The 27,957-nt window shown below is 45.1% G+C and overlaps 1 protein-coding gene across 1 annotated transcript; it reads right to left on the bottom strand.

Annotated features, from left to right (window-relative positions):
- Positions 1 to 103: 103 nt before the first annotated feature.
- Positions 104 to 27,786, bottom strand: LOC111272878 (uncharacterized). Its single transcript, XM_022854530.2, has 7 exons — positions 25,892 to 27,786; positions 10,612 to 10,872; positions 5,295 to 5,871; positions 3,474 to 4,729; positions 3,173 to 3,276; positions 1,992 to 2,143; positions 104 to 1,819 (listed from the first exon to the last, which is right to left on the bottom strand). Exons 2-7 carry the CDS (start codon positions 10,789 to 10,791, stop codon positions 630 to 632), a joined length of 3,459 nt encoding a protein of 1,152 aa, XP_022710265.1. The 5' UTR covers positions 10,792 to 10,872; positions 25,892 to 27,786; the 3' UTR covers positions 104 to 629.
- Between the last annotated feature and the right edge of the window lie 171 nt (positions 27,787 to 27,957).

The following is a 27,957-nucleotide window of genomic DNA, read 5'->3' as shown; positions in this document are numbered from 1 at the left end:
ACATAGCGCACAGAGACCGTACAACGGAGCATCATCGTCGGACCGCACGTCGCAGCGAGGCGCTGGTATTCATCAATGAGTTGGCCTGCGTTGCATGCTTAGCTTTGTTTTTAAGTTTGTGTTGTAATAATTCGTTTATTACTTGCATCGCTAGTTAAATTATTTAGTATTCACTTACATATATGTACCTATATTCATTCTTCATTGTTCAATAAGAATATTTCTGTTTCTGGTTTCAGGTTGTTGAGTGATGATTCAACGGAGATCGGGTCATTTCAGTCACTTATTCGTATTCGTTTTTTTGCAAGGCTTTTAAAAGGCGGGTATTTATGTTACGTTTGCTTGCCACAATATTACAATTTCACAATTTACTGACAATGGCTGAATAGCCCGTATTCTATTCAGCGTCTGGCTGTAACAACAGCCGTTGATGTACAGTTCCCTGGGATGCGGGCGCTCCCAGTCTTTTCGCAATACAAAGCATTTTTTTATTTAGCTCTTTTCATTTTTCGTTCTGTGGTATTAGCACTCACATTTACTACTCTTCACACTTTCGATGCTTGCCCTCTAACATTCATTTAATACCCTTCTATATTATCTATTAATTTCTACTGAACATTCCATTCATCTCAGCGTTCAGAGCCTGCCTCCTCTGCAGTGGCCCGACGAGGCCGGTAAAACGAGATCAGCATCTGTCGCTGGCCGGAGCGCGTCATGCGCACGGCTCTGGCCAGGGACTCAACTAGCGGCGTCTGCTGCGTTGACAGCGCCGCCGCTGGGCCGTCATCCGCCGCCAGTAAAGATGTCGACAGCGACGGTGATAAAGGCGTCAGCGACGGGGAGGACAACGACGACAACGACCAGCACAAGGACGACGACGACGATGACGAAGTCATCGAACGCGTGCAAGCTGTTCCTCCTCTGCCACCCCCGCCAGTTTCTTCAGCTCTTAGCCGTCGAGCAAAACTTCGTTTTGAGGTCATGCTGCCGAGAAACGGGGCGAGTGCAGCGGTGGCCGGATCCAGCTTGTATGCTGTAGGCGTAGCGGCCGCAGCCGCCATTCTCTGCAAGTTACTCATTGATTCTGATGGATTCGTAGGTTTAGATGACATAGACAATGACATGGGTGGTGGCAGTGAGCTGAATGAAGTCGACGTCACTGGCGAATGCTGTGGCGGCATTAGCAGTCGACCAGCTGCTGCGGCACTTGCAAGCGCAGCAGAAAACCCGGCAGTTCCAACAGAATCGTCGAATTGTGGTGGGCTTGCTGGTGCTGGATCCGAAGTGTCGAAACCGCTGTCTGGAGAAAATGCTTGTAAACTTCGATGACTACTCTGGCCTGGCAGGTTGTTTGTTACACATCTAGGTCCGAGAACTACAACTGGCTCGCTGTGGTTCCGGTTTATGGTATTTGTCGATGCCTCCCGACTTTGCGTCTGAGTTTGCACCGTGAGCTCACTCGTGAGTGCGATCTTTCTTCGACTGCTCCTTCGCGGGCAGTGGGTATTTGCTGAGCCAGTGGCACTGGACGATGAGGAGAGTGGGGTATTAATGTTGCTACACGCTGTAGTGGGGCGTTTACGGCCTGGATGATTCCGGGCTAAGGTTGCCCCTGCTACGGATGAGGACGATGAGGCTATGGAAGATAGATCGGAGGAGGCGGTTGCGGCGAAGGTTGAGCCTGCTGAATGAGCGGGCGAGTGATTGCTGTGATGGGTTAGGGTGCTAAAAGATGTCTGCTCCACTTCGGCAAGTTGAAGTAGACTCTCCTTAATCTGGTGCATGATACAGGCGTCGAAGAAGTCGTACTTACGACCAGCTGAAAAATATTTTCAATAGTAAATTGCTATGTTAGGCAACAGGAACTTATTTATTTTTATTAAGGATCAGACATATATGTACATATACATACACAAAGTAAAAAAATTTTAAAAAAACTATCAGTTTAAGCGCCTTCATCACTTATAGCACGTATGAATGTATCGACGTACCTTGCATTTTGCTATGCTGCCGTAATAGTCTTTTCCTCTTGGCGAGTTTAAGTAACTGATTTTGGCTTTTGAGCGAGGCTTCGTTTTTGAGTTTAGGATTTTTTTCAAAATGGGAATTTACATGTGCCTCCAAGAGCGCTTTCGTTGAGAATCTGAAATACGCAGAGAGAATAGATCAGCATCTGTAAAAATTATGTGACGTATCCTGGGTTCAGCCTTTACATCGCCCTCGTCAAAAAACTATCGGCAACGCTTCTGCGGTAATGTGTCGTATAATGTCGCAGTGTGCAGGAAGTCATAAACGGAAGCCAATTTCACCGTCCAGAGCTACGAGAAAGAACAGCGCCAAACCATTCTTTAACGGCTCCGTTGATGACAGCAATATGGCTTTTGCGAAACAAAGTCTTGAAGATCTTTTTTTCGTGAACTACCCAAAGAGTTGCGCCCTCCTTTAATCGAAGTTAATGGAATTCTAGATCAAACCACACCAGCTTGTAACTGTCATTATAACGTCGCTACAAAGAGCGAACAGCTCCTAATGTTCTCTTGCAGTTTCATCAAATTCCATTTATTACCATTCAAAATATAACGTATTAATAACGCTGTATGTTTGCACGGCGCCACATCCAGCACTTCCCCCGTACAGTGATTTAATGAAAACGAAAGACTAAGGTTTATTGACTCCTCACAGTCAAATCGCAGACGAAAGCCGCTAGACTTTGTCAACACACGGTAATTCCCGTCAAATTTGAGAAACCGCATGGCCGTAGTTCACGCTGGAAAAGTTTAAATATTCTTTCAGGGCGATCGATGTTGTGCAGTATTTTGCTAGTTAGCTTTGAAGAAAATTTCACTGTCAAGTTAGTTTGGCGCAAAATCGAGTGAGGTAAATAAAGCTGTCTGGAAAATCAGCTTATTTATTTACCAATTGTGTTTTGAAGTGATCAACGTTCTGAAAATATTCGCTCGGCTCGGTTTTACCAGCTTCGCCTTACCTTACGTTAAAAAATACGTCATACTAAATAGCAAAGTCGACTTCATGCTGTTATCAAAACCTCTAACCCGTCCTTAAGTACATTTATGGAAAACAAACTACAATATTAAAGTATTATAGTGTGATCACAGGGGCATCTATACTATATTAGAGGGTTCTGTACCGATTTCGTGCTCCAAACACTAACCTTTGTGGGCATCCGTCGACGATACACTTAAGGGGTTTGCTTCGGGAATGTTTAACAACGTGCTGTTCAAGCCAATGCTTTAGCGTCGATGGGACATTAAATACCTGCAAAAAGGATGAGACCACTGTTCGTTGAAGTAACCTTAAATAATATTGGCCTGTATCGAAGACAAGAACGTCAAAGATGAACGCAAAATATGATACGCAAAAAAACACGTAAAATTGACCTTGAAAATGTTTTTAGGTAACTTTTTGCGGTCTTTCAAAATGACGAAGAAATTGCTTTGTCTAAAAAGACTCACTTTGCAGGCCTCCCAAAGGCAGACGAAAGGGCCTTTATCACCCTGTGCGGCTACATGTGCATCAGCGATATGGTCCGCCAGCTCAAAGTCCTTACGGGCTGAAAAGCCGCACTCCTTCCAGCGGCATGACAAAAGCGGCTTCGGATGAGGTGCAACGAACACTGGAGGAAAGGCTAGCTGGGGCTCAGCTGAAGGCTTCACAAGCGACGTCGGGCCTAAACGAGCCTGTAAGGGGCTCGGACGCGACGTCCCTTTGGCAGTGACTGTGAGTGCTGTGGGTTGCGCTGGCCCAGGCAATAATGCCTTTTCAATGATGTCCAATCCATTCTTCTTCATTTTGTTATTATTAGCAGTGGTATGATTCATATTAATATTATGTTTGCTGTTATTATCATTCATAGCAGTAATATTATTGTTGTTGTTATTATTGTTGAAGATATTGTTATTTTGGTTGATAATGTTTTTACTGTGGCTCCTCGTAATCGAGTAACCGCCATCACGACGAACGGCAGTAGAAGTAGCAATTGCAGAATTAGCAGTTGTCGTCGTAGAGGTGGCACATGACTTGGCAGTGACATGCACTTTGAGCGGGGGCTGGTGATCGACGATGCGATCACACGCTGCGGTTCCCGTAACGGTTGGGGAGGCCGTAGCAACTATCGAAATTGCTTCAGCCGTTATAGCTGTTGAGGTTAACACCGTCGTCGCAACGTTGACAGCTACCGGTGTTGCTAAGGTCGTTGCAGGTTTCGTCATCAGTGTCGTGGAAGCATCTGCGTCGAATAAAAGTGCGTTTTCTGACGGCATTGGTACCGTTTCAGTTCGGATTGTTCCTGTTCTCGTTGAGGATATCGTTGTTGATGTCGGCATGGTAGCTGTGCCTGCTGTTGTTGTGGCCGCTGTCGAAAGTCGCGCGACACTCAATGATCCTGTCGTTGACCCTGCTATAGCAGAGGCGAGCGTCGAGCTGAGGTCGAGCAGACGGGACGAACGTCTTCGTTGTGCTCTTTCAGTGATTGCTGCCTCGTCCGATGAATCGGGCGCCATCGTGGTGGCCGGAGATGAGGCACACTCGGACGATCGACTCGATTGACTGCTCGACTGGCTACTGCTACAGTGGCTCAGCTGCGAGCTGAGGGAGATGCGGGAATCGTCGTGAACAGAGGACACCCCCGAGTCAGTAGACACCGACCGACCAGACAATGGTCGCCTTGAGCGCCACGACTCGCATGGCACTTCGGGGCAGCTCTCGCAGTCTGCGCATCAGAGAAACAACAAAAGAGACCACAGTGCTAAAGCAGATACAAACAGCATCAATTCATTTTCAGGTTCAAGTTCGCTATTCTATTGTATATGCGTCTGTACAAGCTGTCAGTGGTTAATTGTCCCTAGGTGTCTGCTTACTGTACACGTCATATGTAAATAAATAAGTCCTCGTAAATACAATTATCGCATGGTCGGAAGTATTAAACGTACACAAAAGACTACTTTAAGCATCAAAGCCAGGTTTAGATTGAAGCTCACGTAAAAATATCAAAAGTGGCTGCCGTTTGAGGATTTTTACCTACTTCCCAACCCGAGCAAACCTTTGTTACGAACTACATATATATATATATCGAACTTTTTTTGGCATATGCACCGCTCACACAAAAATATTAGCACCTGGTTTAAGTAACCCATTCCTAAACCACACACGCAGTTGACCTTAACCAGAATCTACCTTAAAATCACTATTATTTCGTTAGCTCGGCGGACGCAGTTTTCGAAAGGAAAACGGGCTATCTTTTAGTTGTACGTACACTTTAGGCCACCTTCACTTACCATTACTATCCTCATCTAGGGACTCGTATTCCATAGAGACACGCGAGATCATTTCGTACAGCAGTCGAGCAACCTCCGATCGTAGACTTCTCGCCAGATCGGACGCATCTCCAATATCCTCTTCTTCTTCACTGGTCGTGTCTGGGGCGTAGGGACTGTCCACCATAGCTGCGTCCGAAACATTTTCACTGTCCCGACGAACCGACGAGTCTCGACTGGTTGTCTTGCCAGGGCTTGAAGCATCATCACTGAGGCTGCATTCATACACTTCAGTGTCGGCTCTGCTAAGCTCGAGGTTAGCGTCCTCGGTATCTTCGTCTGAGGCTTCAGAGGGTGCAGGCGGTCCATGTGGTTGTTCGATCAACCCCAAAGGCTGGGGCGAAACGTTTGTGCCCGAATCCGCTGACGATCCGACGGTCATCAACGGGCTCTTCTTCTGATCGATGAACTCCGAATTGGATGGTGGTGCTTTCATCTGGCTGTCTTGACTGGAAGGGGCAGGTGATGCGCAGAAGAGAAGCGGCGAACTAAGAATCCGCGAGATCAGGAGACGCCTCTGCATAGCTTCTTCCCCACACTGCAACGAACGTATGATAAGCACAACAACAAAAAGCAACGTGCGCAAAACATTAGCAGCAACATTAAAGACAAAGCACTGTAAAATACACTTTCGAGAATACTGCACCTATTCAAGTTTCAATCGAGATTTGAGCAGAATTATGCTGATATATTTGCATGTGCATATGGCATTTACTTGCCTTGGGTATTCGAAAGAGAAAAAGCAAATACGATAACTGAATTAAATACTGGACGCCGCTTCTCCATAAGCACTTTCACATGTGGCATCCATATTATTGCACCGTTCTAGCATTTGTTGTCTCGTAGCCGATACGCCAAACCGCCTCAAAACGAATTCTCGCAACATGGCGCCAAATTGTTCAATTCCGCTTTTACCTACTTTAATCTATCCAGCAGAACAAACTTTCGCCAAATTCATTCTGGATAAATATATCTTCTTCTTGTAATTGTACGTACTAAAATTTATATATATATATATAAAAAAAATATATATAATGTAAATCGTGACAAAATTGGTCGTTGATTGTGAGCACTCAGCGAAAAAAAGCATCACTTATACTTGAATTCGCAATTTTAATGTAAATAATGTGTTTTTAACGACTGAAGCGTAGTTAATTGCAAGACTAGCGATGTCGACAGTACTCCAAGTATCAAAATGAACCATTACATTTTGTGCGGCCCGTCCTGGAGTTCAAAGAACTTAGAGGATTTACGGCTTTCGGGCACAGAGTACGGCTCCGTTGTCTAATTTCTTTTGACCAGAATTTCACCATTCACTTACTCCCATCTGATTCGTATTCTATCCTTAAGAACAAACCATGTCTTAGCTACGCATCTAACTAGCTGCTTTTTTTCCATCGCCAGTCTAGCTATAGCTCTGACCTTGAAGGTACGTCATACATGCAAAACAATCGATCTCGTAGTTTTCGAAAACTAAAAAAAAAGAGTCTGCAATTTTCAGATCTGCGTAGTATTTAACACGGAGCACAAGTACAGCCTATGGGCATCGCTGTCGATGCCAGCTCACCGAATGCAGCTGATTGTTTATTATTACATTATAGTAGTGTCCTGTTATTCAGTGGCGAAATATAATGGCGCAACATTTTTTGAAGTGAATGAAATGACGGAGAGCTTTCTGCAGCGTTGAAACGTTGTCACATACGATGGAATTTAGTTCTACATCTCAAATTAACAACGTACAGCAGACGCAACACAAACGTGTTCGTGACGACCAACTGAACTCTCATTCATAGGTCTACGCGGTCATATGATCGTTCCTAGGTTCGAATAATAGTAAAATCGTAACGTACGACTACAGACTAACATCTGCTACGCCACCTGGCCAGCGGATTACCTTGTAAGTCGCGTACTTTCCGTGTACGCAAACGAATACAATTGCAAAGTGAAACACACACTCGCAGCTGAAAGCTGCATTGACGCTATGTAACACTAATTTCCAAGCCGATGAGTTAAACAAAACCTAAAGCCAACTGATAGGAAGGTATACAAAACTAGTACAAATTTCAATTTGGGACCATGTTACCCTACAAATGCAGACAATATATCAACCTTCAATTCGCTAAACAACTACAGTGAGTCGTGTCTTGTCGGCTGCGACAGAAAGCATGAGATTTGGCAATAACTGGTTCGTACATTTTCTTTTCATTTCACAGTCAGTGCTAACTATTCTAAGTAGACTGCAACTATTAAGAACCATATGTAGCTCGGCTTGGCCAGTCGCTCTGTGGGACAGTTACTTCGTCATAAATGTTAATTGAATGCTTTTCGCTATAACATTAATGATCATCACGCGTGTCTTGTAAATACGCTTCCAGCACGTGACACCGTACAGCGCAGAGGCATAGACTAGCCCGGTCCGGTGCACGTGTATCAGTTGGGTTTTCGTAGGCCCTCTTCCCACAACCTGCACGTTTACACGCAGAGGAGACGGTGCTCCAATACAGACAGCATCGCAGCTTTTTTTTCTCAAAGATAAAACGAGCCTACACAAGGCATTAGAACGGCGTGTGGGAAGCCACGGCGCGACCAAGTTGGAATACATATACAGCCTGAATTAAATCATATCGTAATTTTACGTAACCCAAGTGTCGTGAAAATACCAACTTAATTTTTACAATATAGAACACAAAGATATGAATTCACTAAATGAAATTGTCTCCATTAGTTCTAAAACTTTCATCTGGCCAATCGGTAAATATTACCCGAAGCTAGAAACTTTCTGTCACCACCCTCATTTACTATGAGGATAAAGCGAAAACGCCGTACGTCATAACGTTAAACCGCCACACCTCTTCGCAGTGAGTACCGCTGCCTGTAACGATGCAAAATATGAAATAATGGCGATCATTTCAATGTCACTGTAACACCTGCGTCCTCAAAAGATAACCGCTGTTATGTAACGTCCTTTTCTAAGCGCGCGGACTGTGTAGCAAGGAACGTAGCTGACTTCGATGTATGTCAAGAACTCTTGTTTTAACATAGTTCTTTTGATGTTTTCTTTTGTTAGCAGTGAAAACATTTTTTGTACTAATATTTCATATTAGATATTCACTCTGTAACACAAGAAGAGCCAACATCGAAGAGAAATACTGCTAGGTGGTATACCAGAAGGAAGTTGATTTTTCTATAAATCACAGAAATGCCTCAATATAACTAGATTACTGAAACGCAATTGCACAGGGAGTTCGAATATCCTGCGCGTATCTTCTGCAAACGCAGTCCAGGCCACTGCCACATAAGGTCCACAACGTCGACGACTGTCTTTCTGTTTGTTGATCAAAGGTTTCTGCCCCACCATATACAGGAAGAAAATTTAAACGAGCGCAACATATTGCTAATAATGCACAATATGATATTTTGTTTACGACACTACACGAAAAAAAAAGATTCAGGTTTGAAATTCACGTCTGCAGCGTAATACTTGACATCTCTTTCACGACAACGACTCACCGGTTTGCGTTCCGCTATGATTGTCTCTTTGTGAAATAGCGTATGCAGGTGATCATCAGTAGTAACTCACCACACCATTCTTTTTGACTCATTCACTCCTCTTGTGGATACTGGGCGGTAGTCGGATGCGTCCATCAACACGAACCGCAACAGACTACTGTTTACAAATGAAAGAGTAATTGGTGGCTATCCAGGCGTCATTAATAATGATCGAAAGGGTTGGTTGCGACGGGGAAATTTTGAAGAATAGATTTCGGCTGATGTTCCTAAGTTCAACGCTTGAACTCTCCACCCTAACCTGCTACCTAGTGACCTGACCGCGATAACTGCTGATACGGGTCCACCTGCAGGGACATCTGATGCGTGACCGCTGTGATCACAAGCACGGCGGCAACAGCAGCGGCAGCGACGGTGGCGGAAATAGACGAAGCAATGTATAAAAAGCAAAAAGAACGAAGTGAAAAAGACTGCGGCTAAGCGGCGGCGTGGTATTATCACCATCAGCATGATGCCACTTTGGTTACAGATAACTATGCGGCTTCGTTTTTACTGTTGATCGCTGGTCGAGATTGTTACAAGTACAAATGAGCTTGTTCAAGATAATTAAGCTTCACAAATGTGCGCAGTTCATGCAGAAGTAACATAGCCAGGCAAACGATGAGACCTCTAAAGTGAGAAATCTCATAAGAAAACAGTAGTCCGATTTTAAGGACACGTAGTCCCTTGTAAAAGTAAAAAACATAAGCTGGAACAAAGACTCCATAGATAAAAGGTCCGCTTTCTTTAGCTGTATCTGCGTCTAATTTAATTACGCAACATATGTGCACGCCTCGCAAAGTACATTAAGCATCAGAAGACCTAAAATAATGGGCGAAAGATAACTACGAAATCTATAGAGGAACAGAAATTGTCTACATAGAATTTAGCAAGATGCTTGTTAATTTAACATGGTCTTACTTACCTAGTTTATAGATCTTTATTTTGAGTATTAAGCTAAAAATATAATTAGTCCTGTATAAACTTGAAATATGACATGTTTAGTCTCTTAAAAGACTGCGACGCACTACGGTTATATAGATTATAGCATATTTTTTTACGCAGTATATGTAACGCGAGCCTATTGCACGAATGTGACTATGAACGTGCAACCCGGACATTTTGGCTGGGCCTACTGCTCAGAAGCTCACATGAGAGGGACATATAAAACCTTTTTCGTTCCATGCTTAAACAGTCGGCGTTGCAAGGTCGCACATATTCATCGCGAAGCATGACACCGACGTCGTTCTCGAGAATAGGTTCATTTTAGAGAGTTAGATGGGCTCCGAAAGAGAACGAATCTAAACGAAGAAAATACGTTTCGCAGGTGTCAGACGCATCACCCAGGTGCCAGACAGAGCGCTTAGTTTAACAATTCAACAAGTTACGTACCAGCGAATATTTCTACCGTTCATACTCTTCTAAATATTTTAACAGACTTTAGTCTACTTGATATATAGTAGAATAGTTTATCATGAACTTTCTTAGCAGTTACGTTGCGTGTTCGCTCTTTTAAACAGCGCTCTTCCCACACCCGTTCCTACATTTTAGCTACTAACAAGCCCACAAATTTTTCATGTCTCCGCTTTGATTAGACAAGCTAGGTCCGCGTAGGAACTCAAGATTGTGCATACGCATATTATACCCACGATTCGTTTCACCTGTGGCACCTATTTACGTCGTTACGATTTTCGCGTACCAGTTCATCGTTCTGGACAATACGAGCACTTACGTCAAAGTTGTCCTCATAGGCAGAATCGAGGCTTCCATCGGCGTCGGCAGCGAAATTAATTGCTGCCCCTGCTGACGGTGGCACCCGTTGGTCTCCGGACCCATCGGGTCGGACCACCACACCAACGCCCCCTGGAGAACTTCCTCCTCGAACCAACACCATCGCCGCCTCCACCTCCATCGCGGCGCGGGGCTTTGGGCCTCCACGCCGGGGCGCTAAGAGATCCTGGCGATTTCTTTTTAACTTACGCTTCCAGCATGTCTGGAACAATGACAGAAAAAAACGGAATTAGATTCGTATCTAAAAGTATGTTATTAAGCACTATTGGTTAGTGAATGAATAGGAATCGCAGGCGCGTTAATGTTATATACGCAGACCACTATCTGCTGAATTTTACGTACTCGGTCTGATCGTTTTGAAAAATCTCATTGTGCTTTATTTTATCACTGGCAATAATATCATACGTTTCCCGCTTTTGTGTAGTAAGATCTCAACAGGACCCTGACTGGCAAATTATTGAAATATCTAAACAAAGAGCTATTAACGATTAGGACTGGGGCAGATGGAAGCGTATGTTTATGGAAAAAGCGGAGAACAACATCATATGTTGTAACATAACCATCAAGACTAATTTGATTGAACAAATAAGGATGTAACATAAGTGGGTAGTATTTTACATTGGCTATAGCTAGCTAACAAGACTCCACTCCAGAGTATTACTGAGGAGCTATTCTAACGCAGCGAATCGTTCACCTTAACGGAGATTGACTAAAGCTACCAAGGAAACAACTGCGTTATCAATTCAGCAAATACCGAAAACATAACATAAAAAGAACCTGTCGTAATATGCTCCCATTAAAATAGGTTTTTTGTTTTAGGCAAACCTGTGCAACCCAATTGTCATATAGAAATAAACTCTAAATTTTTTAGTATCTACAAGCCGTTTTGCCTCTCAAGACGGAACTCTATATTTAGTATAAGGAATTTATTCACTTTATATAGCAACGTGCTGCTGATGACCAGTGGTAGCGCTCCGTTTAGAGCGGCCATCGATTGCCAACTCTGTAAAGTGACTTCATTTCACTGTTATATTGGTTACATAACGCGGTTTTAGCAGAAATTGGCTATGCTCGAGATGGAGCGCTGGTCGGCAAAACGAACAGATACATTACTAAGGAACAAATAAAACTAGTATCTATATATGAAGTTGTTTTAATTCCTAAAACAGGGCGACATAATGGGCACATCCGTAAGAAATGGAATCGAATGAGCAAAGGTGAAATGATCTTGTCATGCCGGCAACCACTGATATATATCTGGCTGATCGGCTACAAGTTGTCATCAACAATCAGCTATTAGACAACGGGTAATGGTGGCGTTGTCGGCGTTGCAGTGCGAAAATCCCGCCTGTCCAGTTTCACACGTGCAATGTTATAAAACCATAATAATTATCAAGGCATAACCAGCCCGTCCTTAGTTGACGGCGGTTACGGCGACAACGAAAATGACCACGCGAACGGCTTAGTCGTAGACTGATTCTCCTATAAATAAACAACAATTTATTCGTGCGAAGATCAAATTGTCGCCCATTTTTTACGATACAGTTATCTATCCCGTTGTACCATCGTACGATCGTGTACATATGCGCTCATTGAAGAAGTTAACGTAGAATGCTTTTTACAATTAGAGCTGGCTGCAGCAACAGGAGTAAATAATGAAATTTGTAAGTAACGCAATCATCAGCCGCCATTGTCAACAAAAAAGACCACAACCCAAAGGCATTATCGCTATTTTTATTTATAGTTTCCCTGTGCGGGATTCGCTTACCACGGAATAGAGCAGCAATGCGACAGTTTTGCCGTTATATTAGGGGAAAACGTGCTATTCTATTCAATAACGTCTTGTGAAAACATCTTGTTCGACTAGTTGACCCTGCTCGAACTACTAGACCGAAAAAATGAACATTTCTTGAAAGGCTTTCGGAGTACTGTTGAAGCATGTCTTTAGAGCAGCCTTTACCATACTACCGAATGTTTTTGTAAAGCAATAATTTACAGCGATACGGGGCTATACCTGCGGAAAGGGATGATGTGTATGAAATCGGTTTATGTACTGTCGGCTCACACATCATCATTGGTAGATTAATGTGACTATCAAGTATTACTCCTCAACTTTTGCCATTACTTCAGCTGCCAGCACTTATAACTCTCCGACACGTTGAGTTAGCAGTGAGAGTCAAAAGGGGCGCGTAGAGGGGCTCTCGGCGCAACTGTTTTTACTGCTGCGGCTATTATAGTCGCCAGAAGCTTACGCAGTCCGTTTCAATGTTCGGTATCCTCCTCAATAGCATTTACGTCAACATTATACAGTTAGCGTCGTCTGCTATGTGCTGTCGCTGCCAACTATTTACCAATTGCTACTTCTGCTTTAACTAATGCTAGTACCAATTTGGAGCCACGTATCTATTACCCATTTGTTGAAACATGGACTTCACACGTGACAGCAGCACATGGTAAAGCTGCATCGGCGGAAGCCGCAACGACGAGGTATCTGCGGCTCAGGTGGAAACTATGGCATCGACATTTTGCGCTCGTTCTCGCCCTCTTCCCCCTCTCTCTCTTTCTTTCTCTATTTAAAAGAGTTCGTTCGGATCGTTTGTGCGTAATTATATATTATATTGACCTGTACAATGCTATCCGAGTGAGTAGCAGTACAACAGCACAAGCACGTGTTCACACAACATCCAATTGTCTCCTGCGGGATGCTTCAAGTGATTTGCCTTGTGCCTATATGTGATTTATACGGTAACTTGGGTAGGCTTGTACGTATAAAATTTCTACCACTACGTGGTACGACTAGAAGTGTCCGCGCTGTCGCTTCGAACTGTAATACTTTGTACGGCTGGTTTGAACCCACACCGATGGGTGCTTGTCCGACCGCCAGCGAATCAATTTATTTCACGTACGGCTTGACTAGTTGTTGAGCAGTACTATGCTGAACGCCAGGATAATGAAACCAGGACCGCGGTACAGGACACGATAGAAATAAAAGCTGATCGATTGGGAAAACATGAAGCAGATAACTTTGTGAACGGATTCAATTCACCATAAATATTCACACAGAACCAATTGGAACATACACACGTCTAAGTTGAAAGTTGACGAAGCTGCAACAAGTGTAGTTCTCACTGTTGCGCTTTTTCTTTCTGAACAACACTCCTTTAGATACTTTTTTTACTTTTTACATTTTCTACTATTTTAGTGGTGGCCTTTTTCACGCCGTTTCTGCTCGCCGCCGTCAGTTTCATTTCGAGTCTTGCGTTAACTACTGCCAATTACCCTGCGTCGTCTTCTCCTTCTTTGACTTTGGTCAACAACGATGATGACAACAAATACAACAACAACAGCAGCAGCACCAATAGCGATACAAACGAGTCGTTGAATGTTGATGTGTCTGCTTTCTCCGTTCATTTCGTTGTCGGTTTCTTCGTTTACTTTTTTTTCGTATTCTTCTTCTGTGCGAACCTTTCTCTCCTTTAACTTTCTTGGGTTCTTGGTATAGACAGAACGGGCAGACCCATTTGTTGTAGTCAAGGGACAGGATTGCTATCACCGTTGCTGTACCGTTGCTATCGCAATTATCAGCAGCACAGAGTAACAGTTATAGCGATGGCGGTCTCTGCGTTTGCTAACTATAATAATAAGCTATTTAACTATTAACTAGCCAATCAACAAAGTAATGCCGTTGCTTTTTTACATGGCCGGTTACCATGTCAGCGTCGCATGGCAATGCGGTATATTGACGTTGTTGTTGATGCCCTCGTTGTTGTGCCGTTGTCGTCGTCGTGCTTACTGTTGTGGTAAGTTGACACAGATGGTTCTGCAGAGTTGACCCGTAGAAGTTTTTGCGCGCTTTCGCTATTGCTTTTACCTTTCTTTAGCTCTTATTGGTCACTTAATCTGTGGAAGTTTCTACAAGTAGTAGTAGTTGTAGTATTTGTACCTTCGTAGAAACTTTTCCGCCAGCAGTATCGACAACAAATTTCGCAAACGGCTGCTGTTAGCTAGATATACAGGCCTGTGTCTGTTAGGTGCAGTTGCTGCTGCTGTTTGGCCGAACGCCTGGATGGCCAGATAGCGCATTAGGAAACATTGGCGACTGGTCGAGGCTAGTCGTCGATGCGCGAGGGCCATTTGGCACAAAACGGCGACCACAGCGCAGCGGCCGTTGTTGCCGCCGTCACATCAAGCCAGCTACGACTAGAATACATACAGCGAGAAATCGTGGGCAAAGGGACATGGAGGGAGAGCGTGCTGGAGGGAAGGAGAGAAGGCGCGATGACGCCGCCAGTCATAGTACGACTATAGCATGGAGCGTTATCGTATCGCAACCGCCGCGATTGCTGCTGCCGGTGTCGCTGCCGTTGCCGGCTTCGTCGTCCATTTCGCGCGCGTCTCGTCCGTTCGATGTCTGTCCCTCTGTTAATCTGTCTCTCTGTCATTTGTGCGCGGGTGTATTGTGTAAGGGGCACCACATAGATCCATACGCATTACCCTTCTCGGTCTATGGCGACGGCGATATATGGCTCCATCGCGGAATTCATAGCCATGCCAAGCTCTTTCTCCCTTTTCCCCTTGGCTTTCTGTCGCTTTATACAGATCTGCTGTCTTCGAATAATAGGAACGAGTCGCAGATTGTCGTTGCTGCCGCCGCCGCTGTTGTTTGCCTAGCAACGTCAACAACAGAAACATGACACATGAGTACGTGAAAAAATCCACGGAAGTCAAACAATTGGCCTACTAACAGGCCTATGGGGTGCTGATTATTGTGCATGCTGGCAACAGTGACATCAGCATCATCTAATCACCGCTGGGAAGCAACAAGTAAAGCAGCGAGATGAAATTCTGGAAAGCTTATTTGCTTGCACCTTTTGGCCGAAACTAACACCTGCGACCTAGCCAGTAATCAGCTTGCGACACAACTACAGTTAGTTAGGACAACGTAGATACATACGTTGGCTAGGACAATAACTAACAACTTTGTTTTGAGCTGCTGGTTAATTACGCATCGCGTCCAATGAGTGGATTTCTTTCTCCAAACTGCATTCCCATTAAAGTCGGCCTACAGATAACCATCTATTTTTACTGAGTTGCCTCTATATTTCCTGTAAACATATATATGGTAATTAGATTACTTGGGTAACTTGAAAGAGCTTAACTTCATAAATCCTTAAAGGCATAATAAATATGTATATACGATATCAGCATCGCTACAGCACAAGATCACACTGGTGGTTAACATATTGCAATAACAGGTCAGATATAACTTCTTATCATTTCAACAATTTGCAGTGTGTCGTAAACAGTAAAAAATCACATATATATATATATATATATATATATATATATATATATATATATATATATGTAGATGCAAGAAGGAAAGATTAGAAACGAAATATGTTTCACCTACGGAGGATGGGAATATAAGCACCCCGCGTTTCGCATGGGAAGACCTACATATGCCCTACATACATATAGGAAAAATAGCATTGATTCAAGGTTCTAAATTACATGTTGATATTTTAATCAAGTCACAGCGGTCACAAACTATACGTGATCGATAAACTCGAAGAGAAGTAAAACGCGATCTGGAATATTTGTTTACCGTCAGTTGTTTTAAAACCTTACGGTCGCAAAAAACCTTACGTGCGCCGGTTATAGCGGGTAAACCACTATTTAGGAGAGCACGCAAAATTCGACTACAATTCTTAGCAACAAATTATATCAAAAAATACCTATACGCGAAAACAGATTTAATATGGCTTCACGTGACTATTGCGGATGTAATTCAAAATAATACGCACTGTTCTGGGGGGCATGTAGCTCATAAATGATAGTTTCAATAAAACAACAAAGGAAATGGCCCTCAGACTTCGTAGAACGGGGATAAATGTAGGAATGTATATGTGTATATATATAGAAGCAGCAACAAATAGAAGTGCTGGTTTCGACTAGATTATCGAAAAAAAAAACAGATTTGCGTCGCCACTTTTCTGAAGAATTTTCCAAAGCAACCGTCTTTTGCATTAATTTCTATAGCTATGATATGAGGTATTGCAAAAAAACAGTCACAAAGTAGCTCTTCTACTAGGTTTAGAATTCATATAAGTATTAACCTTACACGGAGGTGACTGAAAACCTTTGCGAGACGTGTTAGCAATGGTTTTACTAGCCTGTATTTGATTACTCAAATACTCTTGTGACTGTTTCAATTTGCTTCACCTTGTATTTAGAACAACTCTATACGATTATGCCCGGAAGCATTCGTTGAAGCAGAGCAGGAAATCGCGGGAACAAATTACGATATGACTAGTCCCTACATACAAGCTGCCACGAATGCGCGGTTTAAATAAACCACCAGTATTTAAACAGATTCATTGCCACAAGTAAGTGGTAGCCCAGGCAGAAATCTCTGTGTAACAATGCGATGATGCCCTTAGCGATGCTCTACATGGCACCCCCATCATAGATGTACATATTCTCAAAACATCTATCCCAGTGTGTACATTTTATTGGCGTAGAGCGAATAAATCAGGGGCAGTTATCATTACAATGATTGAATGTCAAATTATATTAAAATGTATTTTTTTTTTTTTCGTCTCGTTGCAGTGCCTAGACAGATAACTTAATTGTAATCAAGCTAAGTTAACCAGTGTAATAGAAAAGCCTACCTGGAATAAATGCTACAAGTCTTACTGACAACGATTTTACATATGTTTTTACTGGTAGAAGGGCGTTTTTAAATTAAGTAGGTGGTCGTGAGATTCTAAGGGTTGCTACACTACAGTTACCATCAATTCGATACCAAAACTAAGAAGTAACATTGATTATGCGTTACTGCATTTATAACACACAGCTTTCAACTTCGATATTGAGCAAAAGCTAATATCTTTTCCGTTGTTGTTCTTCATCTCTTTGAAAATGATTTGTACGTTTCAAGAATTCGACCTTGCTCCATGTCATCGAGTAACGCGCGGAAGCTCATCATAGGGACAAAACAATTCGATGCGGATGTCTTTAGATTAAGCTACAGATATTTTTCAAACGGCATTGGCAAACTAATTATAGTTTCAGATTGAATCCCGCAGAGGTATTTCTGCAACAAAGCTAGTCCACTTTATCCTCACATAAATAAAGAAAGCCAGCTTCCAACAGCATGATCTCGTACGAGATGTCCAAACTCTATTTCTAATCGTCGTTATTTGTATCGTTCCCGACAAATCAACTTGCTTTATATACCCTTGAAAGTGTGGCATGCTATCAGTTCACACAATAGAAAGAGAGGTTAAAGAACACCGGAACTAATCAAGTCTAACCAATGTCAGCTACCTGACTTCGGTAAATGTACATAAGCTTTCTAATACAGAGGTCAGACATCTATATATTACCGTATGTTGACATATCGTCTGCTACATAAACTGTTACGTTCTGTCTGGCGTTTCTTGTCACTACAACGTAGCTTCACCTTTTATGCAAGTCTGTGTTGATGGATAGGATCGCTACAGCCAGATACTGGCCCACTATGTCCAAAACTGCAGCGCCCTTATTCACTTTATTTGTTCCCCCATTCGACACTCCTTCTTGTAGCGATCGTGGCCGCCTCAGCGTCGCCTAATCCATCCACTACCAACTGATCCCCGCATATTCTCCGGCTTTGCCTTCAAGATTGTCCTGCTGTCGGCTTTGCTGCTGATTCTGCTCTTACGGCTGCTGCTGGCTGTGATGTCGCTAAGGCTGCTGATCCTCCTTTAGCTCTTCACGTGCTTCTTCGCAGAGAACTCTACGAAGCTATATACATCTAGCCACGAATAAACCTCCTGAATGATAGTTACTAATAACTATCGAGACCAAAGAACACGGGGCGCTTTTCGCCAGATTAGAAACACGAAGAAAGCTTCATATAGAGGGCAGGCGGGGGGAGCAAAGTTAGCAGAGGTTGGGCGAAAAACTAACGAACCAAATGAAGGAGCCACAGCAAATAGCTTTTGACGACAATAGGAGGAAAAAACTCTGCTACATTATTCTCTCTCCGCCGTTGGACCCGGCCTCCGCCCGATCCCCCCATTTGGTCGGTCGATAGACCGTTTGCTAAAACGGACGCCGTGGGGTACGTAAATATTTTCGTTGTCGGTGCAGCCCGAAACAAGCAGCAGCAGCGAACAAATTCATAGTACACGGCACGAGGAATACTGCCACGGATAATCAGGCTGTTAGATGCTACGCCACCCGCGATAGCAGCAGCCAGAGTATTGGCGACGAAGAAAACGGCAACAACAACAACAAAAGGTAACATTCAACTGTGAATGAAAATTATCTTTGATATTCGCACTGTTATCGTCGTATAAATGTGACAGCAAGCTATTAGTATAGTGCGATATTAACTATTATAAGCAAACTCCGAGATTTGAGCTCGTTCGGATTGTCTGTCCTCACGATCCACTATGGGAAGGGTGTGATCTATGTACGACTGCTGGATAGCGTCGCATGGTACAGCAGGCCCGCACGTCCATACATCTATCGTGCATATACATACACATACTCCAGCATCGAGACGCCAGAAGAGAAAACTCGATGGAATATGCCGTTAAGTTGTCGTTGTCGCACCGGCAGCAATAGCGTTAATGAACGGTGGTCCCAATAGTGGCGGTAGGTGCGCGGTGTAAAAGGGGCCCCTCATCACAAGGTTATGTCTCTGTTCGACAGCGGCAGCCGCTGTAGATGCTGGAAACTTGTGTGTGACTTAGCGTGTTAGGCGTTGCATCCTGGGACTGCTCGTGCTGCAGGGACTACTATTACCTCTACTGCTACAGTGCTGCCACTGCCAAGAGAACTAAGTCAACAAGCACGTATTAGTTAAAACACGAACAAATGAACGAAAGGACACGCTAGTGAGGTTTGCTCTTGCTAGATAGGCAAGCAGTGACAAACAACGGGGAGCCAAGGACCAAGCCACTTCTTCGTAGCTAGGATCGACTGTGAGTAGAAACAGCGGCCATACCATTGCTTTTACAGCGGCCTCCCTCAACCAGAGGAGAACTCCAAGCCGCTGCGTCGCTGCTGTTAGCGATGAGCGAGGCTTTTTTGGTCGATGGATGCCAACAAAGTTGGACGGGTCGTCGAAATAACGAAGCCGCGGGAGCCAACAGAGGAAGCCGCACAGAGTCTGTACGAAAGATGTCAGGGACCAAAGTGAACGAAAGAGAATCGGACAGAGGTTATGGTCTCTTGCCTGTAATCTATATTTCATGCTTTATTCATCCATCTATTCCATTCATTCTCAGCCTATGCGCCCGCGCGCGCAGCTGAGCGCTACTACCAAAGAAGCGCAACTACAGAGCGAACGAGCCAATGAACCGGAGTCCACGGCGTTTCTCTGTCACACCAAGCCTGTATCGGCAGAGCTTCCATGCTTCGTTTTGCTACCACTCGTGGTTGTCTCGCTCGAATAAGAACTCAGCCGCCCTAGGATTCGTGCTCACTACCGATGCGACATACAGACACACCAGCACACTCACATGTAGTCGCAGGCTCTAAGAGACACAGAGACGCGTTCGCGTTCTCAGTCGGAAACACGAACCGCTCGGTCACAGCAGATATTTTTCACCAATGGAAATCGACCCACAAACCTAACAGAAGGCAACAGTACATTCAAATACCAAACATAATAATAGTAATACTAGGTACAATGACAGTAACCGTGGTGCTACGAGCGAAGCAAATGTTGTACGACTCCCGCAACTTTCCGAAATGTCACGAAAACTTGCATATATTTTAAGGCATATCATAGTTCGTATAACGTTTTCTTGCATACTTACTAGACTACCCATTTTTCTGCTTCAATTCGGAGTTATTATCTATTCGTCCATATCTGTTGCCGTTATTGCTGCTATTTCTGCCATGTTCATCGCCGTCAGCGGAATCAGTATCATCAACATCGTAGGCGCGTTGTCATTGGAATCGACTCTGCGCGGATCAAAAAGGGGACGGAAGGATATTACAATAACTGACTTGAGGCGGGAGTCAGTATGAGAGCATGTCCGCTTGTAATGGCGAAAGATGGAACGAAGGTGCGCGAACTGGATTCGCCTCGGTGAACTCTCACCTTCGCTGGCTCTATCGCCTACCTATCTCTTGCTCTACACGATAGCCCGTCCATGGAATCGAACAAACGGAACGAACAGAAGGAGGAGCAATCTGAAAGCACCACGGGCGGATTTTAAAGAAGGGCCTTTCACTTCTAAGCCGTTGCGGTCGTTGTTATAGTCTTTTTCCTTTTAGTCGTCTTTTTTAAGGGTTTCGTTTCATTGACTGCGAAAAAAAAAGAGATCGAGATTCATCTGTGTTCTGTTTACCTTGACGGGGAATCGAGTGGGTGGAGGACATGGAGCAAGCGACAAAACGGTATTAAGTGAGCCGGTGGTAATGGCACTAGACAACGATGACACTAGCACAGGTCAAGCACAGCCAGAAGGCTGAGTGCAGGATCAGGTCATTTATTATCAATAGCAGCAGCATGTCAGCTCAACTGTCCTCTCGATAACGAGGGCCTCTTAGGTAAGACGGGGCAAACGTTTAAGGGGCAATAGGGAGGAGGGTAAAGTGGGACCTCCCCGACTGCATAACTGCTGTTGCTGCCATGAGCGGCCGATAACGGACATCAAACTACGTAGGACAAGACAAAAGCATCGCGTGACCACTAGATGCAAACGAGTTGCATGTTGCCACTGCTAGTCATATCGTCAAAAATCAGCGATAACGCTTATAACTGAGCTCAAGCCACGGTAGTTCATACAGTAGCGCACGAGGTTGACAGAATCAGGGGAAAAGTAGTAAGTTGCGCGTAAATAGCTTGTGTCTATGAGGCAATGTATAGTTCCCATCATGGAACTTTTTCTTCCGTCTGTATAAAATTCCCAACGCGTAACCATCATCCCTTGACTTATCGATTCAGTTATTAATGGTGGCTTAACTAGCTGTTGTCCTTTTGCTACCAATTGTCTAGATCGGCATAACCTTAACCAGATATTATTACAAGAATAATATCCAGCTGATAATACCTAGGATGTATGTTCATTCTATATGCAGCGATAACGCATACATTGCAAACACAGAGAGAGAACTCCGCTACACTGCCTTGCCCGAATCGCTAAAACCAATTCGCTAGGGCTCATAGTTTCTGGAACTTCGTCAGTATTCTACGTAGGATACGCGCTCGACGGTTCCACGGTGGCATTTCCTCACATGGGTGACTCGCGAACTCAAGCGAGAACGAGATGTCGCACGACTATCAGAAGAAAAACGAATCAACAAGAAGTTGTTATAGGTTCTCTCGAATAAGATAGATTACTTAATATTTTATTTCGGTACCTCGTTCTCGTCCTCTAATTCGCATGTACGTATACCTGAAGTACACACGCCAACCGGTAATGCTATCTGCCGGAGTGCTACTAACTAATCTTTTAAGAGCAACGGTTCCAACGGTTTTCCAGGGCCTGCTGTTGTTCTTTACTTCTCGGTCTTAATATACGTTCGCCTTATGTCAACGCCTCTAATTTTTTTCATGAGATTGATTCATTGAAATGAGACCACAACTGATACCGGCTTTGACTAGCACCTGGTCGTGATGATCAGCACCAGTAGCTAACGGGGTCGACAAATGCCCCAAGTCAATGATTTCGACCACCATGCTCTATATCTAGTTCGCTGTGTTCACCGTATTTTTTGCTCACCCAATTTTCTAAGCAATTTAACAATGGCTGACAGTGAATCATCTTGCGTTCCTTCTGCCGTCTGTTGGCCAGTCTCGAAAAACGAGGTGAATCAACCGAAGATTTTTCGGAGTTTTCGGTTCTACGATATGCAATAGCTTAAGCGATGATCTCTTGCGCTGCCATTGCTCTCCTTCTTTTTCACTCAGCCAATGATAATCGTAATCGTTCCTTTTTAGCTTTAGTTGGTCTGGATCAGTGTACGCCAATCGCCTCCTTCTTTCCTTCAGGCACTTTCTTTCGAGGAAAGTAAGCACAAGCGGTTGTGTCATGCGGCTATATCTGGCCGCGAGTCCAACGCGAAACATACCAGCCCGGTGAGCCGCGTCGAGCCCAGAGCAACCCGGACAAACCCGACCTTTCGTTCTCTGCTTCTTCAATTCGATGTTGATGCAGTTCCGTTCCATCGCTGAACGGATGACGATGGAGCGATCCAACGGAACCAGCCAACGACGAGTCAACGACAAACAGCGGTTCGCTAGCCGGCTGTTCTCTGCTTGCCAAAGCAGCAGCACTGGTAGTAGTGATGGCGACAGTCGTTGGAAGTGCAGTCGGACCGCGGCGTAACGCGGAGCACAGCCACGCAGCGCCGTTCGGAAACTCTATGAGCAGCGGATATGGATGCTGTCGTGTTTTTCGTTGTTGTCGTCAGATGGCGACGTCCAGAAATGGCGAAAACGAAGAAAAACGCCGTCACCGACGAGAACGGCCAAGACGCGGATGCTCGTTATGGTGATGCAGGTGACGCGGCGGTGGGCCGCGATTAGCCGTCGGATCACGGAGGAGCTATGGCTCTATCCGGGGCATTCGAGCTCGATCGTTGGAAAGCGGTCGGATTAGCTGTCGTTTGCGCAGGACTATTCAACGTTACGTACCGTCGTTAGCCACGCCATTAGGTCTCGATATTTAGAGATTGATAGCGGGCAAAGGGTTATTGAGTAAAACGACAGAATGTCATATAAGGGAACTCAACATATCGTTATGAGGTGAGCAACGTGGAGGTGCGCCACAGGCTTACGGTCATCGGTGCCACTGGCATTGCTACCGCTGCCACTAATCGCTCGGGTCGTAACGTTTTCTCGAACAACATGGGCCAGACGATGGTATAGGCCGCTAATGCAGCAAAGGTGATGACGATGATGACGACAATAACAGCATCGAAATCGACGCTGCCAAGAGAAACCTTTAGATACGAATGTGAAGTACGAAGCATTAACATCAGCAGCAATAGGTGTTGTTGGTCCTGGATGTCCGCGGTACTCCTGCTGATGTCGATGGAGATGGCCATGTTGATGCTACTAGTGGTAGTAGTGGCATGCCAAGGAGTGATCGACTGATCGAGCTGTTTGAGCAGGCAATGGCAGTGAAGGGATCAGCGCAGACGGCGTCGCGCCGAGACGATTCGTTCTTCAGTCGCACAAATGCTCGCTCGTCGACATAGCGACCAACCAACCATCAACGGAGGCCCCCGGGGGGTACGAGTAGCAGCGTGTACGACAGGCAGGACGGACAGGCCAGATCAGAACATAGGAACAACAGATAGGACGGAGCCATCCATCGATCGCCGCTCGTCTTCAGGTTGTCCTCGTCATTGTCACCTTTGCGCTTAGATGGACTCGACTTGACCTGATGTATAAGAAGTGAGGTCCTCCTGGCTGGACTGACAAAATCGTTCATTGCTCCTTGGATTGTTCAGTATGTTTCGTACGACACTAGAAGGGTAACGTAAAGCAGGAAATTGCGAGCACAAGTGGAGAGACCAGGTCGATAATGACAACCGACAATGGCGAGAAGAAACAGCAGGCTTATAGCGATCTGTTAGTGGCAGCATTGCTAACGGAAAGTTCGCCACCGAATCATCAGCCGATGCCATCTGAAACCCATAGCCTAAAGGCGGCAGAGACAACGGCTGCTATAGCAATAAGCACTAACAATCTGAGGTTCACAGCGAGCAACAATAACAGCAATAACCAAAATGACAAGCAAAAGGTAGAACACTGCCTGGGGCACCAGGGCGTTCTCGAGGAACACGTTTCGTGTCCTGAGCGTTCTACGACAGTAGCGCGTACCACACACGGCCGCTCATGATGATTAGAGACGAAAAGAAATCGCATGCTTTGCGTCGAACAGACGAAAAGAACGAAAGAAAGTTGTAAAACCCCAGAACTTAAATCTCTTGTGGTCGGCTCACTGATGAACCGTAGAACATACCACCCCTGCAGATCATGCCTGCAAAGACTGAGGGCCGTATAACCATAAGCGTCCTACGCTTATAAGAGGATCGTAGCAGTTTTTGATGGTTATGTGCTAGTAATGTGCCGGCGTGCACACGTTTCGAAGGAGTGCGTCGCACTGGTGTTGCCGTCTCTTCTGTTTGTCGGATAATGGCGTCGCCGTATAGCAAGCATAATACAATACACGCACTCTCTGCTATGGTGCATGCAATTATAGAGTATTGGCTGGGATAGGCATCGCGTCGTATGACACATTTGCAGTCATACAGCATATCCATAGCGCCTCCCCTGGGTGTGCAATACAATAACACCGACTAGTGGACAACGGCTGCCTCGTAGAGTGTCTAGATTACGACGGCGTACGATGAATACGAAATCAGCTCAGCGCATCAGTATGTGGAATACTCTGATGTCCTCGGAATATGCGTATGTACCCAGCTGAATCTGAGTAGCACCTATTCAGACGAACAACTCACCATAACCAACAACTTTTGATAGCAAAATGGTAAACTGGACAGGGAACAAAGGAGAGAAACCGCATTTCATAATCGTGAAAGTTACGTCAAATGCAGTGTTATACGTTAGGACGGGGACATGGTTTTCACTGCACGTCTGGCCGTATTTTAGTATTAGTTTGTAAAATTGATTCCTAATCCCCTTTTCTCATTGGCCGCATTTATAGTACGCTTCGTCTGTTAACTTCATCTGATAATGTGACTCGATAGTAGCACAAACGACGAACGGCATTATCATGCGCTGGCAACCAGAATTCATCTGATTAGAACAAGATTTTAACAGACTTCTAGTTTTTCTCATCAGTTAGCTAAGACCCGAAGCCAGAACACCAAACAGCACAGCGGGTGGCGTTCCTGCCGCTCGTGAAAAATCGAAGGACGCTTTGCGCGACGACGCTCACGATTGGCAACAGCTGTGCGCGTTCGTTTATGCTGCTGCATAATGTAAAATCACAGTTTTAAAATTTCTTTGTGATCAAGTAATTTAGTAATAGGCTATTGACTTATTCTAAACAAGTGAAACGCGTTCGATGATTATTGGCCACCTACGCTTGCCCAGAAACGCTCAATTGCGAGCGTACTCATTCCAGTAACTATGCATCTATTCTTACTAGCAGATCTCAGTACCTGAAAGCGGCCCGGGTCATTGACAAGCCTGACCCAACCCTCGGTTTCTACTAGTATGTAGGAAAATACAATACCTTGACAATGATGAACCTCTGCGGCTGCTTTTGCCTCGCCGTCCTCTGCGGTCATCTTGGCGTCGTAGCAGTTGAAGCACCCCTTAGCCAGCTAGATGGCTAGCCATTCTTCAATAACACGTTAGCACAAACGCTCACGCTCAATATTGTATGGGAGACCAGGAACTAGGCAACGCTAGCTGAAACACCAGTAGCGGGTGCAGGAAACAGACTTGAGAGAACTGCACGTACACGACAATACTGAGTCGCTCACGCACTTGGTACTGCTGCACCCATTGTTATAGTAATAACTCGATCTGATCTGATTAAGCCAACCGAAGCCGATCAACCATCACTCACTTGTCATTGAGGGTAGAATTGTAAAGCTGCCAGCCACTGAGGTTGCACGTTGAATCAGATTAGAAGATCGCTTGTAGACTGAAGGTAGAAAAAAAGTGGCTGTTTTGGGGGACGAGGGGGTCGGCAATACTAGCTAAATCAAGATAGGTCAGACACTAGCTTCGCACACAATTCGCACCGTTACGACTATGAGCACGGCCGTACCTTGCTAGATAATAGATGCCACTGAATGAAGCGGACTGCGGTGACGAAGATTCTTTCCCTGTTTTCTTGTCTTCCCTTTTCTGTTTGATGCACTCGAACCAGCTGGAACAGATTCATTTGGATTCATCGGCACTTTTCAGGAGGCACAGGTATATATGCGCGAATACGCTCAAGGCATCCAGAAACGCTCAACGACACGCAGCGCTCGTCACTAGCAAACATTTCTTCTTCCGTTCAGCACTGTTACTATACAATAGCACACAGAGGGCTATCCAACACTCAAACACGCCACGAAACACGCACGCTCCTTTACACCGGACTGAACGCTTTACTCACTTCGGTCAGACTTGACTTGTTTTTTTGTTAGGTATGCTTGTTTCTATCGACGTCTGTCGTTACTAGTTAGCTCCCAGCTAATCGCAGTGGCAATAGTGGTTGTAACACGCGTCGTAACCTAGTCGTTGCCGTTATTAATACTGTGTGTGTGGTTGGGTACAAATTGTTGTAAAGGTAACTGTATTGCTTTGTGCTTTGTTTGTCTATCGCTGCTGCTGGATCCAGCGGCGACCAACGGCACTATGGCATCAGCAGTGACACTATCTCTCGTTACACACGCACACACACAGATACAACATTGATACACAGAAATAGAGGCACTGCGAAACGAAGACCTCCACTAACAGCAGCGACGGCAGCAGCAGCGTCATCAGCAGTTGCTGCAATTGTTATCGCGTTTGTGGTGCGAGCCGCGGACTCGGGTGGCACAGGAGCACGAAGCTAGCGGCTGCACGCTCAGCGAGGCTCGCACACGGTTTACTTGCTTGCCTGCTTACTCCTGATCCTGCTACTGGCGCCGTTTGTACGGTCGTCGCCGTCTTCTTTTTTTTTTTGATCTCTTGCCTCGTTCTGTTTTGTTGTCGGCCGCGGCCTCGTAGAGTTGTCGAACGGTCGCCTCAGCCAGCGGTAAAGCGCAACAACCGCTGTTTCCTTCTGTTGTTTGATGTATTGTTTTTGTTGTTGCTGTTGTTGTCGTCGTTGTTGTTGTACCGCTACTGTCGCTGCTACAATTATTAGTATTACTACTAGCGTTGCTCTAGAATTGCAGCATACACGCACACACGCACACAGATACTCTGTATTGATCTGATGTACAGCGCCAGCCGTCTCTACCGTCACGATCACCTCGACTACCGACTGAGCTGGCGACTACAGTCGCTATCTGTGAGCCGCGGTAGCGATCAGTTCCTGCTCACTTCTACTACAGCAACTCCTGCTGCTGCTGCTGCTGTTGCTGCTGCTGCTGCTGCTGCTGCTGCTACCCCACGCCAGCCAGATCAGCGGCTGCGCTGTAGAGAGCCAGAGCCGTCCAGCTTGGACCACCACCAGCAACAACAACGGCGGCGGCGGCGGCGGCAGCGGCGGCGGCGGCAGCCGCAGCAGCAGGAGTCTCTCTGTGTATGTCTTCTCTATGCTGCGGCTGCTACGGCCTCTCCGTTCTGGGATATTCTCCCGGCCGTTCGATG

Source organism: Varroa jacobsoni, unplaced genomic scaffold (genome assembly GCF_002532875.2).
Source record: "Varroa jacobsoni isolate VJ856 unplaced genomic scaffold, vjacob_1.0 scaffold_193, whole genome shotgun sequence".
Classification (NCBI taxonomy): Eukaryota; Metazoa; Arthropoda; class Arachnida; order Mesostigmata; family Varroidae; genus Varroa; species Varroa jacobsoni.
This window is presented reverse-complemented; position numbering and strand designations above follow the sequence as displayed.

Bases quoted from the DNA above. Each gene is read 5' to 3' on its own strand.
- LOC111272878 (XM_022854530.2), bottom strand. From the start codon at position 10,791: ATGGAGGTGGAGGCGGCGATGGTGTTGGTTCGAGGAGGAAGTTCTCCA. The intron at 3,277-3,473 runs GTGAGTCTTTTT...TCCTTTTTGCAG, and splicing joins GCCTTTGGGAGGCCTGCAAA to GTATTTAATGTCCCATCGAC. The intron at 1,820-1,991 runs GTACGTCGATAC...AATATTTTTCAG, and splicing joins GCAGCATAGCAAAATGCAAG to CTGGTCGTAAGTACGACTTC.